This window comes from Ciconia boyciana, chromosome 25 (genome assembly GCF_034638445.1).
Source record: "Ciconia boyciana chromosome 25, ASM3463844v1, whole genome shotgun sequence".
Lineage (NCBI taxonomy): Eukaryota > Metazoa > Chordata > Aves > Ciconiiformes > Ciconiidae > Ciconia > Ciconia boyciana.
In genome coordinates, this window is record NC_132958.1 from 6,346,855 (window position 1) to 6,363,278 (window position 16,424).

Consider the following 16,424-nt stretch of genomic DNA (forward strand, 5'->3'; position numbering starts at 1 on the left):
AACCATGCTTAAAGTTGCACCAAAAAAAAGCACAGCTGGGTGGAGCATAGCTTTTCTGAACCTTACTGAGAGACAAGACCCACAAATGTTAAGTTCCAACTCTGACCACTTTATTTCATTCTGATGTAAACCCAAATTTCCACTACAGCACAGAGCCCACCTTTTATAAAGGGTTATAAAGTATAGGACATGCAGGATGCAATACAATAATGGGGAGAGGTGGGATTTTCTTCTGTTTTTAGGAACAGATTTAAAATATGGGAAACTGAAGTGAAATGTGGCACAAACATCACAACATCCATGCATGCCTTCAAGTATCTTCCTTTGATGTGCTGGCACTCTCTGGACTTCAGTGTTGGGTTAAAATGATTCTTTGGAAGAGTAGAAAGTTCACACTTATTGAAATTTCAGAGTAATATTAAGGCCGAAACACACTGGGTACACTTTTCCTTCATCTTCCAGAGCACCACCTCTTGTTTTACTTAAAGCTGCATTAAGCTTCCAGCTCAAATCCCAGCCCAGCTTTGTGACCTCCAGCACTGAAATTCTTGCCATCGATCAAGCCTGAGAGGGTCAGCTTTACGCCTAAGAAAGCAAGTAATGAGATAGATACACTGTCATACACTGATATCCCTGTACAATGCCCTCCCTCAAGTACTTGAGCCTCACCAATGTGTCTTAGTCACTATAGGAACTTCTGTACGTACACATCCTTTACTTCTATGAGCCTATGTAAGATTTCTAGCTAATTTGTTTATCTATTCTGTTCTAGAGATGACAGTAGAATAACCCATAGTGTAATACTAATAATATTTGCTGCTACCAGTTGGACTTACGTACCGGGTCGGAGGGCATGAGTGTAACCAATTCCAATCAGGCTGGCATTATTCACTTTAGCCTACAGGAAAAAAGAAATCACAATATGTATATGCTACATATAAATATTCAGACAGAATTGTCCTGTATGTGCCTCAGTGCCCTGAGAAGGTGGCTCATGCATTAACTCTTTCAGCTACTTGTAGACTAGCCTCTAGCAGAGGCATATTCCAATTTTTTCCTTTTCTCCTCAAGAGTTTCCAGCTTAAGCTGGTAATAAGTAATAGCTCCAATCTTTCCCTCAAATTCTGACCCATTATGTCTACATAAAATGCTACCCTGTCCATCACTGCCCCAAGCATTGTCTCTTTATATCCTTTAAAGGGCTAGTTACTACAGTCCCTTAGTAGCCAATGAAGTCTGTCTTGTTTACAGACTCCTGTTCACAAATTGCTTAGTAGTATTTTTTTTTAAAATGAGCAATAAATATATGAATATGCAAACCCATTTTTGCATTACTAAGTTTTGAGCTGTTTACAATAGTATTTCCCATCTTTAATTTTGGCTGAATTGTCCTGGAACTAATCCTTGTTTTGAAGTGTAACAAATGCTTGCTACTTCAGTGCTTAGTGTTAGAATGTACACAGTTACTTTTATTCACTGTCACTTCCCTGTGGACACGTTTTGTCTCCTGAACCTCTCTCTCACTAAACTTTTTTTTTGGCCCTAACGTTTCTGCAAGAATTTGCAAGTGTCATAACAACACTTATCTCAGGACCTCAGCTGACTTTCAAGGGTTAACTGTTAGGAGAAGGCTGTAAGCTCAGCTGAACTTCCATCATTTTACTATAGGACAGTTTTACATTATGCATTAGATAAGAATGAGAGAATTAAAAGGACACTGCATCCTCTCATTACCTTTTGAAAACACATTTTGCATAGGCTGTAAGCACACTAGTCAGACTAGTGACTATTTCACCATGGACAAAACAGTGCTTTTAGATTTTTTTTTTTCATCGTTTCACAAATCTGACTTGTGAGGTCCCAATTAAAATCTGAACCACAACAGGAACCACAGTTTGCCATCTACCATACTTTCTCAGTAACTATTTAAAGCAACTACTTCATACCACAAATTTTCAGTATTTAAGGGAGCCTGAAACACTCATTCCTGTAACAAAATTCTTACCACAACGGAAGTCTTCTCATCCAGTTGGTACTTAGCAGCAATACCAAAACGTGTGTTGTTACTGCCAGCAGTCCAGGCAAGATTGACTGATGTCTCAACCTTATTATTAACCTTCTGATAAATAGACCCACCAAACTCGGTGCCATCATTCCTGTTTGTAATAGATGCAGGTGTGTCAAGCCTTGTCTTGTTTAGGCATATTACTTGTTTAGTAAATAGTAACTCTTTAGATTAATCCTTCCCCACAATCACTTGATTATTACCTCTTAAAATGAACCAAGAGCTCCAATACTTCCCTGGACCCGTGCTCATCTACTTCCTAGCTGGAGCTGGCAGACTCCTGCTCACGGTTTCTACCCAAAACATAAGTTTTGCTTCCAGAATGGAATAAGACTTTCCAACAGCCGAGACCTAGGGTTTGAGGTTCTGACAAAAAAAACAACCCAGATAACTTGCTTGCTTGTCTTAAGAAAGCAAGCCTGCTGTAACGCATAAAGGGACAAATCCAGATGGAGACTTAAGTCAGTTATGAGAATGATGAGACTGAAAACAATGTTATTGCATTGCAGTTGTTTAAATACACCATCCTGAAGACTCAGAGCATCTGAATGCCAAGACTAGAGCTACACTGCGATGACAGCTGGAAATACCAAAGCACAATGCAACACACACCTCTCTCCTCCACCTCAGGCATTTCTGAGCCAGGAGCTTTCTGTCTGGGGGGGAGATGGGGAAGGTACAGTAGCTTAACTGAAGACTCTTTTATCTAGCACCAAAATAGAAGTTCAGGTTTACAGATTTTTAATTCCAAATTAACATCATAAAGTGCCTTTATGCCATTATCTTATATACACAAAACCCAAAGTTACCCTGAAACAAGGTCTCAAAAGACAGCCAAGAGTTGGAAAGTTGTCCCTGCTTTAGTTGTACTGAAGGTGAAAACACCAAATAAATATAAATTATTTTGAAACAAATCAGCATCCCCTTCCATGCACCCACCTTTCACCTAACTCCATTAATGCTCACTATTCATCTAGTTTGGCTCCTCTGATAATGCTTTTCTAGGCTCAGATAATACTTACACATTAGTGTGCAGCTGAAAGTCTCCTGCCTTATATCCCAAGGCAAAGTTATTTTGCGAAAGCTTAGACTTGGCTGTATCAAAAGCCATCTGGTAGCCCGCGAGCCAGCCTTCATAGCCCAACACTGCCCAGCCATAGATGGTTGGTCCAGAGAGATCAATGTCTATGTTGCAGCCTAGATTTACATATTCTCTTTTGTAGGAGGTCTTCAACTTTCCACTCTTCTTCCTGCAGAGAAACAGGCCATTTTATCCCCGCTAGTATACAATTATGTATTATATGTAGTTTTATTCAGGTATGTATGCCCCTTAAGGCCAGTTAATTAAATGACTGTAATGCCTACTAAAAACAGCTGCTGAAGAGGGCATGGGATAAGGGTAATACTGGTATTATGTATATTTATGTGGTGCCACTTTTTCCTCCACCATCTCAAACTCCTTAAAATCCTCAAGAAGCAAAAAAGACAGAAGTGTTTCTGCTTAATGCTCTAAAAACCATCAGGTTTCAAATTTTGTTCTCCACAAGTCAGTGCAATGCTTTATGGCATCAGCAGTTTCTTTCAGGAGCATCCATGACATCCCACACTGACAGCTGGCCTTTCTGTCCTTCAGTGACTTTTTGTCTGTTTGGTTCTCTCCACCATTCCTTGATGTGCAGTGCTTGCTCTCCTTCCTTCTTCACTGCTGGATACCAGTCTCTATCAAAAATTAATTTCCTCATCCTCCAGACACCATTCACTTAGCCTTCTTCTGTCCCTCTGGAGAAGCCTCTTCCTCTCTCTCCAATGTGTCTTTATGCTCATTTTGCTATCAATTCCAACTTAACATAACTGAGACAAAATTTGATCACCTCCTTAATCCTCTCCCCGACCTCCTTTCTCTCCCACTGAAGACACAGCAGAACACTGTGCTGCCTGTCACTCATACCCAGGCCTAGGGTCTCATTTTGACTTAGCTTCCAATTCCTTACATCCAAACAGTATTTCAAACTGTTTTTTCTGATAGGCTCTCCTCAACAATAAAGAAATACCAGTAATTATTTACAAAGCAGTCTCAAGCTTTGTGCATTATCCAGACATAAACACCCCTCCTTTGCTCTACTGCCTACCAAAAATAAATACATGATAATTGAGAAAGACAAAAAAGTGCTGTTCCACTGCCTATCATAATACCAATGCAGTTCTACCTCCTCATTCAGTTGTGCATAGACATCTGCCCAAAAGCATCAGGAAAAAAAATATTTTGCTTTGTGTTCTTAAGGCACTGAGTTGACAGCAGTAGGACTGTCAACACCATGACAAAGATGGTAGAAGTTAAGTGGTCCGTGTAAGACCTAGCTGTTTAAGGGGAGAGTTACAAAAATATAGTATCTATCTACTGCAAAACAACAAATTTGCCCGTGGCCAAAAAGCTGAAGAATCTTTTTTAGCAGACCTTGTCCTTCTGAGCCCGGTATTATCCATTGCCTTCAAAATATTCTACAGTGCCTGCAGAATATTCTACAGTAAGTTTTGAGCATTTACACAATGACCAGAAAAAGCATTTCTAATCAAAAGTTATAGGAAATTCTAGCACTCCTTAGATAAAGGTAACAGAAAATATTTACCCTGTGTTTGGTACAAATGTAGTGTCAAGAGCCACCTTCAATCCTTCAGCCAACTGTAAAGAAAAACACAGACATCTGCTCAGAACTCTGCTGAAATGTGATTTGTTACATTCCACTACTATAGCTCTACTTCCTGTCTAAAGAGAAGACAAAACACGACCGTAATGCCTCCCACATGTTTTACAACAAAACCTGAAGGTGCTGTATGATGATGTTATCCCACAAGTGGTCCCTTACATCAATGTGGGATTAAAATTTGGACTTTTTCTCCCCACAATGAGGCCCTATAACAGCACACACTTTGTTGATACATTATTACAGGAAGATTTCAAATCTAGTGTTGACAAGAAAATTGAAAAACTATGTTAAAGAAAGAAAACTGTTCAGTTCATGTTTGCTTATTTCCGCTAGTTCCAACAATCCATATGGTAGCTCAAGAGTCTCTCTCAGAATCTACAAGTATTCTTTTAAGACACAGTACTACTTCACAGGCCAAGCCATGTACCTGCCTCAGCTTTCCCACCCTTGTTTTGCACTGGACAGCATTTTCCATTTTAAAGCACAGGTAAAAGTGCAAAATCATAACTACAAAAATTGATGGCCATACATGGCAGAGGGCACCACAGAACTTTTACTACCTCTGGCATCATTACCTTACGCTTCAGGCATTAAGAGAAAAGAATAAAGCAATTACTTTGAAAAAGAATTGTGCGTTTTGAGAGTGCTGTATGCTAGCAACCCTTTGTGTAAGCAGTGCCAGGCTGCAAAGACTAATCTTTCTCTTCAACCTTACAAAATATATTCAATCTCAAGGCAGTGAAACTTAAGTCCTTATGTATTAGAGCATTTAAAACTACAAGACCTCTCTTTTGTTTTCTCTGCGTGACTGCAGCCGTGACAGTTCTACATAGCTAGAGTGCATCTTTAAACAAAAACTCCTATTTGGAGTGGATACTAGTGATATTTGTTCAACCAGCTAGATAATTTTGCATGCCTGTAACTGCACTAACTCCATACCTTTGGCTCATTATGTGGCAGCACATTGCCGTGGGAATACTTGCACCCCCCAGCCCCAAAATTCATGATGCTCTCTCTCAGTCTGTGTGTTCTGCAAATATACATAACTACTTTCTTTTTAGTACTCCAGATAGTTTTGTGCAACTTTCACTCTTCAACGTTTTCTGCTCAACTCAATACTTTCTCATACCAGTTGCAGAAACATTTTCAGAGTATCTACTTCCTCTTACCTGATCCTCCATGGAAACTTCTGTTCCCAATGTGTTGTCTGTGTTCCACTTCTGGGTGAATGTAAGTCCATAGTCTTTGATCTTATATTTGGTCTCTAGACTGCCTGAAGCCTTGCCTGTGTCTGTGTTGGAAGAACCAGTTGCAGTGAATTCCTGCCAAGAGCATAATACAAGTTTCAGCACTCTCATATTTAATTACATGCAGTTTTTCCACTTGTCGAGTGCGAGCACTCACACTTGCTACCCTTAGGCCTTCTGACAGAAATCCTCCTCCTCTGCCCTATCCCCACTAAAAATAATTATTTTTGCATCACAAAATGCTACTCCTTTTGACATCCCTGTTCTGGATATTTCTTTTATTGAGGTGTGCTGATAGAGCCCTGGAACTTGCTTAGGTTGGAAAAAGTACTATTACACAAAGACCTGACATCTTCACTTACTTTTCATCTGCATCATGATTTGATTACCTGCTCCCCCCCCTCTAATTTTTAACCACACTTTTTTCCTAACTTATCCACCAACCTCCCCCACACCAAAAAAACCTTTTTCCGCCACCTTTTTTCTGCTCCAAAGTGGCAATTATTATTTCAACATTCAACACCTCACTCTGTACTTTCACATGGATCCCTACCCAGATACAAAAAGATACTCGCTTGGGATACAAAGCTGCTTATATCCTTGGATTTTTCCTCACAATCTCCTCTAATTCCCTTTATCATCTTACCAGTACTGTCCCAATTGTGCAAATAGCACCCATTATAGTCCTTCTGGAAATCCACTCTCCCTTAAGAAAAGCAATCCTACATCCAACTTATGCTGCTAGATGAATAGCAAAAAAAAAAAAAAAAAAAGATTGATTTTTCTTTCATTCCTCCAAACATCTCAGGTGTTTCTTCCTTTTAATTCTTTTTTTCTTTTTCCACCTTTCAGCAGTGAAAATGTTTTCTGGGGAATGGTCATTGATGCTTTTCACACCAACTACTGCACCCTAACGTTGTTCCCCCTACCCTTTATACTGTTGTCACTTAGACTCTTCATATACCGTGACTTTAGTACCTTCTCCCTCAATCTAACTTCTCTGTCATTACTTCAGCCAGCAACTACACTTCAGAAGCTAGGTCACCCCTTTGTAAGGCACCTTAAAGTTGCAGACCTTTTCTCCTTCACAGTATCAGAAAATAACCTGACCCGAGTGGCACCTTGACATTTCTCCATCAGGCTGGTCCTTCACTGACTAGTGCAGCTGAACCAACAACTTTGAATTTTGTGTAATATATATTTTGTAACATGCTGTCCTATGCTGTTTGGCCAGTCCCCCACACATCAGAGCTTCCTGTTATTTAGGGGACTTGAAGTCCCAATAAACATCTCTCCTCCTGGAATAACTCAGAGGTAGCCTACTCAGTGTTTCATGCACAACAGAGTATAAAGTAATGAGTAGGCATCTTTTCACAGTATTAAGCTCAAGGTGTACGAGCTAGGTTTTAAGAAGCATCTGAGAACTGATCTCATTTCAGTTGTCCTCATCTCTCAAATATTTTAATTGAAGAAAGATAATTAATCTGACATTACGTTTCCAAGTTATGCCTCTTTTGAAGTTTAAATATTGAAAGATACAGCGCTTAAGAGATGGCAGTATCCATTGCCAACACATCCAAGCTTTGGAACCCTGACTTTCCAGATCCGTCTCATTCCAGGACAGTATTCCTGGATGCTGTGTACATTACTTTCACAGGACTTTTCAGAGTGTACAAAGACTGTCTTTAAATGGTTTTGAATTGCCAGGGAAGGACAGCCAGGTAACATTCCTTACACACCGAGGGGGGGAAAGACACTTACTCGAGCTAATGCACTACTACAACAGCACAGCAGTCTTATAATGCATCTAGCCAGCTAACAAAAATACGTGACACAAGTCAGGATGCGTTAGACTATCCTTTAAGACATAACTGATATACACTGCTCTAATGTCACTTGCACAAATTCAGTGCAAAGACATCTCAAACCTGCATCAGAATTCAGAAGTAACTTCCTTCTGATCTTAGGACAGGTAAAGATTAAAAAGGCTTGATTTGTTTCTCAGACGAAGCAGAGGAAAGATTCTAAAATGCTTTTCTCACAGCCAAAGAAAAAAAAAACCTGTGCTGTCATTTGATCAAAAGCCAAAGGATTTTGCCAGGTGTCAGAACTGGATCTGCTTCTGGAAGCAGAAGGCACACAGTCAGCATCTGCTGCCATCAATCTTTAACTGTCTCAACTAGAGACGTCTCATCAAACCATCTTATGTAGAGGCATTTCTTGAATTTTTTGTAGCTGAAAAATCAAACTCATTCTGGCTCCATGTCACACTCCAGTCTGAATCAGCAGTCAAGCTCAGCTTCTCATTGATCTTCTAGTTTATGGTGGCTGGCATCTTCAGGAATGCCATACATTTACTAGGCCAAACCACTTGCAATCTATGAAACAATTATAACCAATAGAGACTACCATTGTTGTTTTCTAAGTTCACAGGAAAAACACCCAAAACATTTCTGTACCATAACAATCAGATGTACTATTAGTACCCAAGTAAGAATTAGATCTCACGCTTTGTTCCTAACCTTGTCTCTATCCCCAAAACCCCATTTTGTTGCAGCAGACTGCTCATTAGAAACACTAACAAGCACAAAACCTGAAGCAACAGACAACTGTATCAATTACCGTATCTATCTTGTTTTCCCTCCTGCTGTTTTTACAGTGTTCTTGCTGTGGATTGTTGGACAAAGATTGCAAACGGCTTTACATACATGGATCATACAGCAGATTAAGAGCTATGGACACAGTCAAACTTCATGATGTGGGCAATAACATCAGTAAAACCAATGGAACAGTTTATGAACGACAGTATGCACCACAGAAAACCTCGCTAGACAAAGCTATAAAGAGCCAGCATGCCAAAACAGTCACTATTCTTACCAGCTGGATAAACATCCAACACGAAAGTTGCATGGAAAAGGAAAAGCCCATTTTAGAACTTATTACAGTTGTTCATGTTCCGTCACATTCAGAAGACAGCATAATTAACCACTAGCATATTATTTGAGAATCAAAACTTCCAGCCAGGAGAACTATGCGTATCATGAGATGTCAGTAACTGGTAGCAGTCATAGCACAGAAACCACATAGTTCCTCACGCCTACACGTTCCTGGTGCACAATGCAAGTAACCCATCGGTAATCTATCAAAAGCTCAACTGAGACAGAATACAGTAATACAAAAGGAATTACTTTTGTCAATACAGAAGGAACGCGTGATAAGAATGGAAGAGAAGGAGGGAGCTAAGGCAAATATGGTTATGAAGTAGGCTGAAAAGCAGCACAGCTTGTCAACCAGAACAACATCAAGTGGTAGCACACACAGAACTGAGACTCTGTAAGAATAAGCTTATCTAATAAATAATATATGTCTGTGGTTAAAGACCAAAATTATGAAAGCTATTCCTGGTTATGCCAGCCCTCCTGTGAAATCATGAGAAAGCTCCACTTCTCCATGATTAAAGTGGGAATCATAGTATTTTCTAGTTACCTGAAATTCTACATAAAGGGTACTGCAGGAGGACTATTCAGTTTTAATTAAGTCTTGCATTGTAAGCACAGTGAGATGAGTGAAAATGAAGTTAAACTGTGGCTCTTATTTGCCCCTTGCCCTTTTGGATAAAAAGTCAGTCTGGACTCAAAATGCTATAAAAACCAACAACACCAGAGAAACTCAATTGCATTCATAAGCAGAAATGAGAGCTATTTAGGGTGAAGAAACTCTTATGTTTGAGATGTGGCAATGGGAATCGGGAGGAAAGCCACATGTCCACAGTGAAATGTGTGAAAATTCTTGCATGCCACAGGAAAAGAAGTACTGCTACGTCAGTTCCACACATCATTATAGAAACACCTCAGTCAGCTACAGGTTTTAAAATGAGAACTAAGAGAGAAGCAACACCTGCTAGCAAGTTATTACCACCAACCAGTTCAGGAATTTGTCCTTCCATTGCAATGCTGGTGATGTTGAAAGCCCCCAATACTTACCACCCCACTGGAAGACTTGGTCTTCAACTCTAACTTGACCATTCCAAATCCTGAAAACAGAAGAGAACACAGTGTCTGTGTAGCTGCAATATACAAGTGAGGCTTATTTCCAACACACCCAAACTACAGCAGGTGGGGTACCCTGACCTGAAACAGCCCATTTTCATATTTCAACAGTTGTTGATCTTACTGAGGAATGATTGAAGGAATTTTGACAATTCAAAGTGGGTGGCCTCATAATTATAGTCATAACAGTCACCCATCATCAAGTATTCTCCACCTTCCGTAGCTACCTGCAGTCTGGGACCAATCAATACAGTTACCTTTTCTTCAGATTTAGTCAATTTACTTTTATATTTCCGATTGCAGAGCAGGAATTTTTATTTTCCCCTTCTCTGAGAAAAATATGTTTCAACTTACTTCAACCAGGGTGGTATACAGAGATACTATTGCTTCCTTCCTTTTCTTTCTAATCTGCTATGAATCTAGGGAAATAGCTGGCCTTTGCACAGACTAAAAAAGCCTGAAACAACTGACACTAAAGCAGGGAACTTGAGCTGAATTTTAGCAAAGCCTGAACTCCGGGGTAGCAGAGACCAGACCAGAGTGCTTTTTAATTTTATGTAGCATTTGGATTTGGGATACAAATGCAATCTTTATTACACACTCACAAAGCCAGATAAAAAACGTGTCCTGGTTTCGGCTGAGATAGAGTTAATTTTCTTCCTAGTAGCTGGTACAGTGCTGTGTTTTGGATTTAGGATGAGAATAATGCTAATAACACACTGATGTTTTAGTTGTTGCTAAGTAATGTCCACACTAGTCAAGTACTTTTCAGCTTCCCATGCTCTGCCAGGCGCACAAGAAGCTGGCAGGGGGCACAGCCAGGACAGCTGACCCAAACTGGCCAAAGGGCTATTCCATACCATATGGCATCATGCTCAGTATAGAAACTGTGTGGAGCTGGCCAGAGGGCAACGATTGCTGCTCGGGGACTGGCTGGGCATCAGTCAGCGGGTGGTGAGCAGTTGTATCATGTAATTTTTCCCTGGGTTTTGTTCCTCTCTCTCTCTTGTGTTGTTTTCCTTTTCATTACAATTTATTATTTTTATTTTATTTCAATTATTAAACTGTTCTTATCTCAACCCACGAGTTTTCTTACTTTTGCTCTTCAGATTCTCTCCCCCATTCCACTGTGGGGGTATGAACGAGTGGCTGTGTGGTGCTTAGTTGCCAACTGAAGCTAGACCACAACAAAATGCCAACACTTTTAGTACTGCTCCCAGAAAAGGGACTAATATCCTAATTTCTCCATATAAATTCTTTGAAGAGGAATGCAAATATTGGGAAATTATTTCCACTATAGCTATGACAAGAGGCTATTCTGAGGCTAACATAAAGCTCATTCTACCTCAGGAATCTGTTTGTTGCCACATATGGTCTCCTATGGCAATCTACGTGAGTCTGACTGATTTAATGCCTCTAAATACAAAAATTGGAGGGTAAAAAATACAGCATTCTTCAGAGACTATTCTGGAGTGCATCTTAAGGTCAAACTCATAACTTTCCCCTCTAACCCTTTGCCTACTGCAGCATTTTCATGATACATGTCTAAAGTTCAAATTCAGAAGGGGCGAGATGCTCCGCGCCTCTGCTGAATTCCTACCACAAGGTATTTAGGGGATCTCTGCAGTACTAATTTTTTAATTGTCATTTTCAAGATGCCTAAGAAAATATATGACAGGTTATCAAACCACATTCATGTTACTTACCATAGCCCTTGTTGAATACATCCCTGGCAGACTTCCCCAAGTCACTGTACGATGGTGGGACAGCCATTGGATCTGAAACATATTGGAAGCTGTAAGAATCTTAGGTTTAACAGCATCAAATCTAAACTATATCCAAAGCATTTATAAATGTCTATGACTAGTACCCTCTGTGTACTTCACTGATATAGAACTGCAAGACCTTTGAAGAATGTTCATGAAAGTCATCCTTATGTCATCATTGTTTTGTCAGAAACAAACAAACTTCAATTCAAAGAAGTTATGAAAGCAAATCCATTATTCGGAATCACTAAACCCCAGGACCAGTATTACATTCAACTACATATGCAGGCCTCACATTCTTACATTGCAAAAAGAGCTCACAGGAGCCTTATTGCTGTTCCGATAACAAGCAAACATTGTTTTCTTGACAGGACCCTTTCTGAAAGGGACCCCAAGTGGCAAAGCCATGTCAGCACTGAACAATCCCAAAGAAAAAGATATCTGACTTCCATGTCCACTTGTGACTTCTTAGAAAGTTTTTTCAGAGATTTGTAAAATATAAAAAGAGATCTCTGTATGCTGTTCAGTAGCCACCAGTGAGTATTTCTGCACTGTGTATACACAGCAGCAAAAACTACATTTTCTAATACAGGTAACTTACAACTACTTTGGAGGACAAAACTCAAAAGGACAGGCATGCGATATTACTGCTTACATGACATATTTAACATTAGTTACCACAATTTAGGGATTTTGCATCAGGAAATCCCCATTAAAAGAAGTAGGAAAACTCTTCCCCAGTGGAAAATTAGTCTTACCCTTCTAGAATAAGTTTGCGTAAATGTAACGGCACACCTGCTCCAGAAAAGAAAAGCTATCAAAGATGATGCTTTTGTTTGCTTTTAAGGGTAACTCTTTGCCACTTAATCCTTCCTACAGCTGATGCATTTGTTGATATTCTTCTCTGCAACGCCTGACACCAGAAATCCCTGATCCCCCGTTTGTTACTTATACCATACTGAAAGACTAATCTAAAAAGTAATAATGCAAGCAAAACATGTAAAATCCCTAAAGTCATCACTCCTCTTCCACTGTTTTAGTTGCTTACCAGTGTACTCGGTCCATCTGTCACAAATGCAACAGTATCTGTATTAAGCAATTAGGTCCTGTTTTCAGACAGCTAGCCCTTTCCTGAAACAAAGCACTCGGGCAATTTACATCCCATAGTAGACAAATGCTCCACGTTCAGTGACTTAATAACTAACCTGCACTATGTATCTATCAATACATGGGCTCAATGATCCTTATGGGTCCCTTCCAACTTGAGAAGTTCTATGATTCTATGAATATATATACCTGTGGGTTTAGAGGATCTAAAATAGCTGGACATGACTGCAGGTTCCTTATCTGAAGATTAGTACATAAAACAGGTACTTCTCAAAATTACTACATAAAAAGGCCTTTTTACCTGTCAAACACGGATGGAAAAATTACAATCAGTGAATCATTAAACTGATGCAAAAGAAACAGAATGTGTACTTTTATGACAGCATAGTTTAAATTATTACAATGGTTTTAGCAATACAGCTATGGAGCAGAGCATATCTTTCTTTTAAAACGTTGGGTTTTCATACAAATCTCTCAATTCAGAAGTCTCAACTCATATTTCAAATTTGGGGTTTGGTGTTTTTTGGGTTTGGAGTTTTTGGTTTGGGTTTTTTTGGTTTTGGTTGGTTGGTTGGGTTTGGGGTTTTTTTTTTTTGTTTGTGTGTTTTGGTTTGTTTTTTTGAATAGGTTTGTCAGAATAGTTCAACCCGCTGATTTCAAAAGCTTAGTAACTCAAGTTTTTGGAGCAAAGCTGATGCTTGGACATTTTAACATGGTGATACTCTACATATGCAGTAACTGCCTAACGTATTCTTGAACCTCAAATATTTTTTTCCAGCAAAAAACAATATGAAAGATAACTCCCTGCATAAGAATTCATACAACACACAAGCAGATTTTTTTTTAAATGGCTTTTAGTCACACAGCTGGCTTTCAGGGAACGGTGCAGCTGTTGAAAACATGACAGGAACACTCCATAATCATATGGATTTGTAGCTGGCCTCCAAACCACATAACCTATTTTCAATTAGAAGTTTGACAATGATCAGCAGTGAGCCACAACACATTTTGGGAGCCGGGACTGACCTATTCAGAGCAAAAGACATCAGTCTACTCTAACTTTCAAATTACATGGAGATGTTACATCGAACAAAAGCAAGAGCTTCGATAAAAACCCCCCACCCCAGTTTCTGAACACATGCCACACCCCCACCTCTTTCGTGCTTTGCCAGGTGTCTCTCAGATCTTTCCACCTCCCTGCACAGAGGGGCATGGGCTTTAGAAAGACAAATGACAATGGAGTTGACCCAAGTAGTCTTGAGGCTCTCCTCACCAGCTTCACTGAAAAAGCTTCAAGTAAAGGAGGACTTTACCATCCTGTTCAGCACCTTCTCAACCTAAATCTCACCCTTTTGGCAGACACCCCGTTCTGTTTACACCTCATTTTCATAAGGCTATTGAGACATCGTGAACATTGTGAGCCTGTTCACTTTCCTAACGTTTCCTCTCTTTACGCTATACAGCTGTATTTTCTGTATTCTATGTGTTTTAATGTATATGTTAAATATTATGCGAGTATTTAAACAGTATTCTAAAAAAAACCCAATATTCTTCATGTTAGCTCATACTGAAATATATAAATTCTTTGCTAATAACAAGCAGCTCTGCTTGTGTCCTGGTTTCAGATAGGATACAGTTAATTTTCTTCCTAGTAGCTGGTAGAGTGTTGTGTTTTGGATTTTAGTATGAGAATAATATTGATAACACGCTGATGTTTTAGTTGTTGCTACGTAGTGCTTACACTACCCAAGGACTTTTCAGCTTCCCGTGCTCTGCCAGGCGCACAAGAAACTGGGAGGGGACACAGCCAGGATAGTTGATCCAAACTGGCCAAAGAGCTATTCCATACCATATGGCAACATGCTCAGTATAGAAACTGGGGGGAGTTGGCCGGGGGGTAGCGATTGCTGCTCGGGGACTGGCTGGGCATCAGTCGGTGGGTGGTGAGGGGTTGTATCACTTGTTTTTTCCTGGGTTTTGTTCCTCTCTCGCTCTCTTGTTTTCCTTTTCATTACAATTTTTGTGTGTGTGTTCCAATTATTAAACTGTCTTTATCTCAACCCACGAGTTTTCTTACTTCTGCTCTTTTGATTCTCTCCCATCCCACCGGGGGGAGGGTGAGCGAGCAACTGTGTGGTGCTTAAGTGCCGACTGGGGCTAAACCACAACTTGCAAGCCAGAATTGTTTAGAGGAACTGAGCTCACAGTTCCACAACTATTAATACTAAATTTGAACTGGTCTCCATCAACCAGATGTGATGACAACAGCCAACAAAACACAATGTAAAGCAGGACAAGAAACATTAAGCCAGAGATCTAGAACTAAGCCACAGTACTCATTTTAAGCACCTTGTTTCTAAACAAAGCCTCCTTAATCTTATGCTTTGATTTTCCCTCCCACAACAATGAAATAAGTACAACAACCACAGGAGAAAATATATCAAGGAATAAAAGGCTGGGGGCAACTGATGCTGAACGCTGCCATCTTCAGATGCAGCGCAGAGTAAGCCAATGTCTGTATAGAAACTGCAAAAAGATAACGCCAAATTGGCAATTTCAAGGAAGAAATAAAGATAAGAATACCCGCATCGGTCTATGGAATAACTGAAAAAAAAAACCCAAACCAAAACCCCCGAAAACGTACACAAGAAAGAGTCATGAGAAGAACCGCACTTCGAGATGCCGGCCTCATCTCTCCTGCCGGGTACGGCGGCAGCGCTGCCCGTGACAGCCCTCACGCACCTTCCGGCGGAGTCGAGGAGCGGCGGTACCGGCTGCGCGGCCACGGGAGCAGCCCGGCACGGCAGCGCCGCGGGCACACGAGCGCGCTCACGAGCAGCACGGCGCGGCCTCCTCCTCTCTTACTGACGCGCGTTACGCAACGGGTAACGGAGCGCGGCCCGCCGGAGCTCCCCGAGTCAGCGGCGCGCCCCGCCGCCGCCCCCTCTCCCCAGCGAAACGGCAGCACCGTGAGAACGAACGCTCGGCCGCTGCCGAGCCCAGAAGTTCCCGGCCGAGAAACCGGAGCGCTGGCAAGACGCCTGTCCGGCCGCCCGCAGAGCGAGAGTCGGCCCGCGCCCCGGAGCCATCGCCTCGGCAGCCCGCCGCCGCGTCGCTGGGCCCGAGGACGCGGAAGCGCCGGCCGAAGCGAGCGCCCGGCGCCCCCTCGGGGCTCTGGCCCGGCCCCGCCGCGGCAAGGTGACTCGAGGGACGCCCGCCTCGGCCCCGACGACGCCACCGGGCTCCGCCCGGGCGGCACCGCGAGCCCCGGTGGGGCCAGCCGCGCGCCCCGCCGCGGCCCAGGCCCCCGCCGCTACCTGCCGGCCGCGCTGCCTCCGGGTAGAGGTCTCGGCGCCCTCCAGCCCGCATGCGCGGCGCCGCCGCGACGCATGCGCGCCGGCGCACCTACGGTTGCTCCGACCCCGCCTGTCAGGGCTGGCGGGCGCTGCGCGGCCCCGCCCTGCGCACGGTCCAGGGCCGCGGCG

The 16,424-nt window shown here is 41.8% G+C and overlaps 1 protein-coding gene across 3 annotated transcripts; it reads right to left on the minus strand.

Annotated features, from left to right (window-relative positions):
- Window positions 1-88: 88 nt before the first annotated feature.
- Window positions 89-16,343, minus strand: VDAC3 (voltage dependent anion channel 3). 3 transcript variants are annotated; one of them, XM_072846143.1, is made up of 9 exons: window positions 16,257-16,343; window positions 11,773-11,844; window positions 10,001-10,050; window positions 5,940-6,092; window positions 4,693-4,745; window positions 3,088-3,315; window positions 2,006-2,156; window positions 841-898; window positions 89-585 (listed from the first exon to the last, which is right to left on the minus strand). In XM_072846143.1, exons 1-9 carry the CDS (start codon window positions 16,306-16,308, stop codon window positions 494-496), a joined length of 909 nt encoding a protein of 302 aa, XP_072702244.1. In that variant the 5' UTR covers window positions 16,309-16,343; the 3' UTR covers window positions 89-493. The 3 variants fall into 3 exon arrangements, with proteins under 3 accessions (XP_072702244.1, XP_072702246.1, XP_072702245.1); XM_072846145.1 differs by lacking the exon at window positions 16,257-16,343 and adding an exon at window positions 15,584-15,716; XM_072846144.1 differs by lacking the exon at window positions 16,257-16,343 and adding an exon at window positions 13,129-13,223.
- Between the last annotated feature and the right edge of the window lie 81 nt (window positions 16,344-16,424).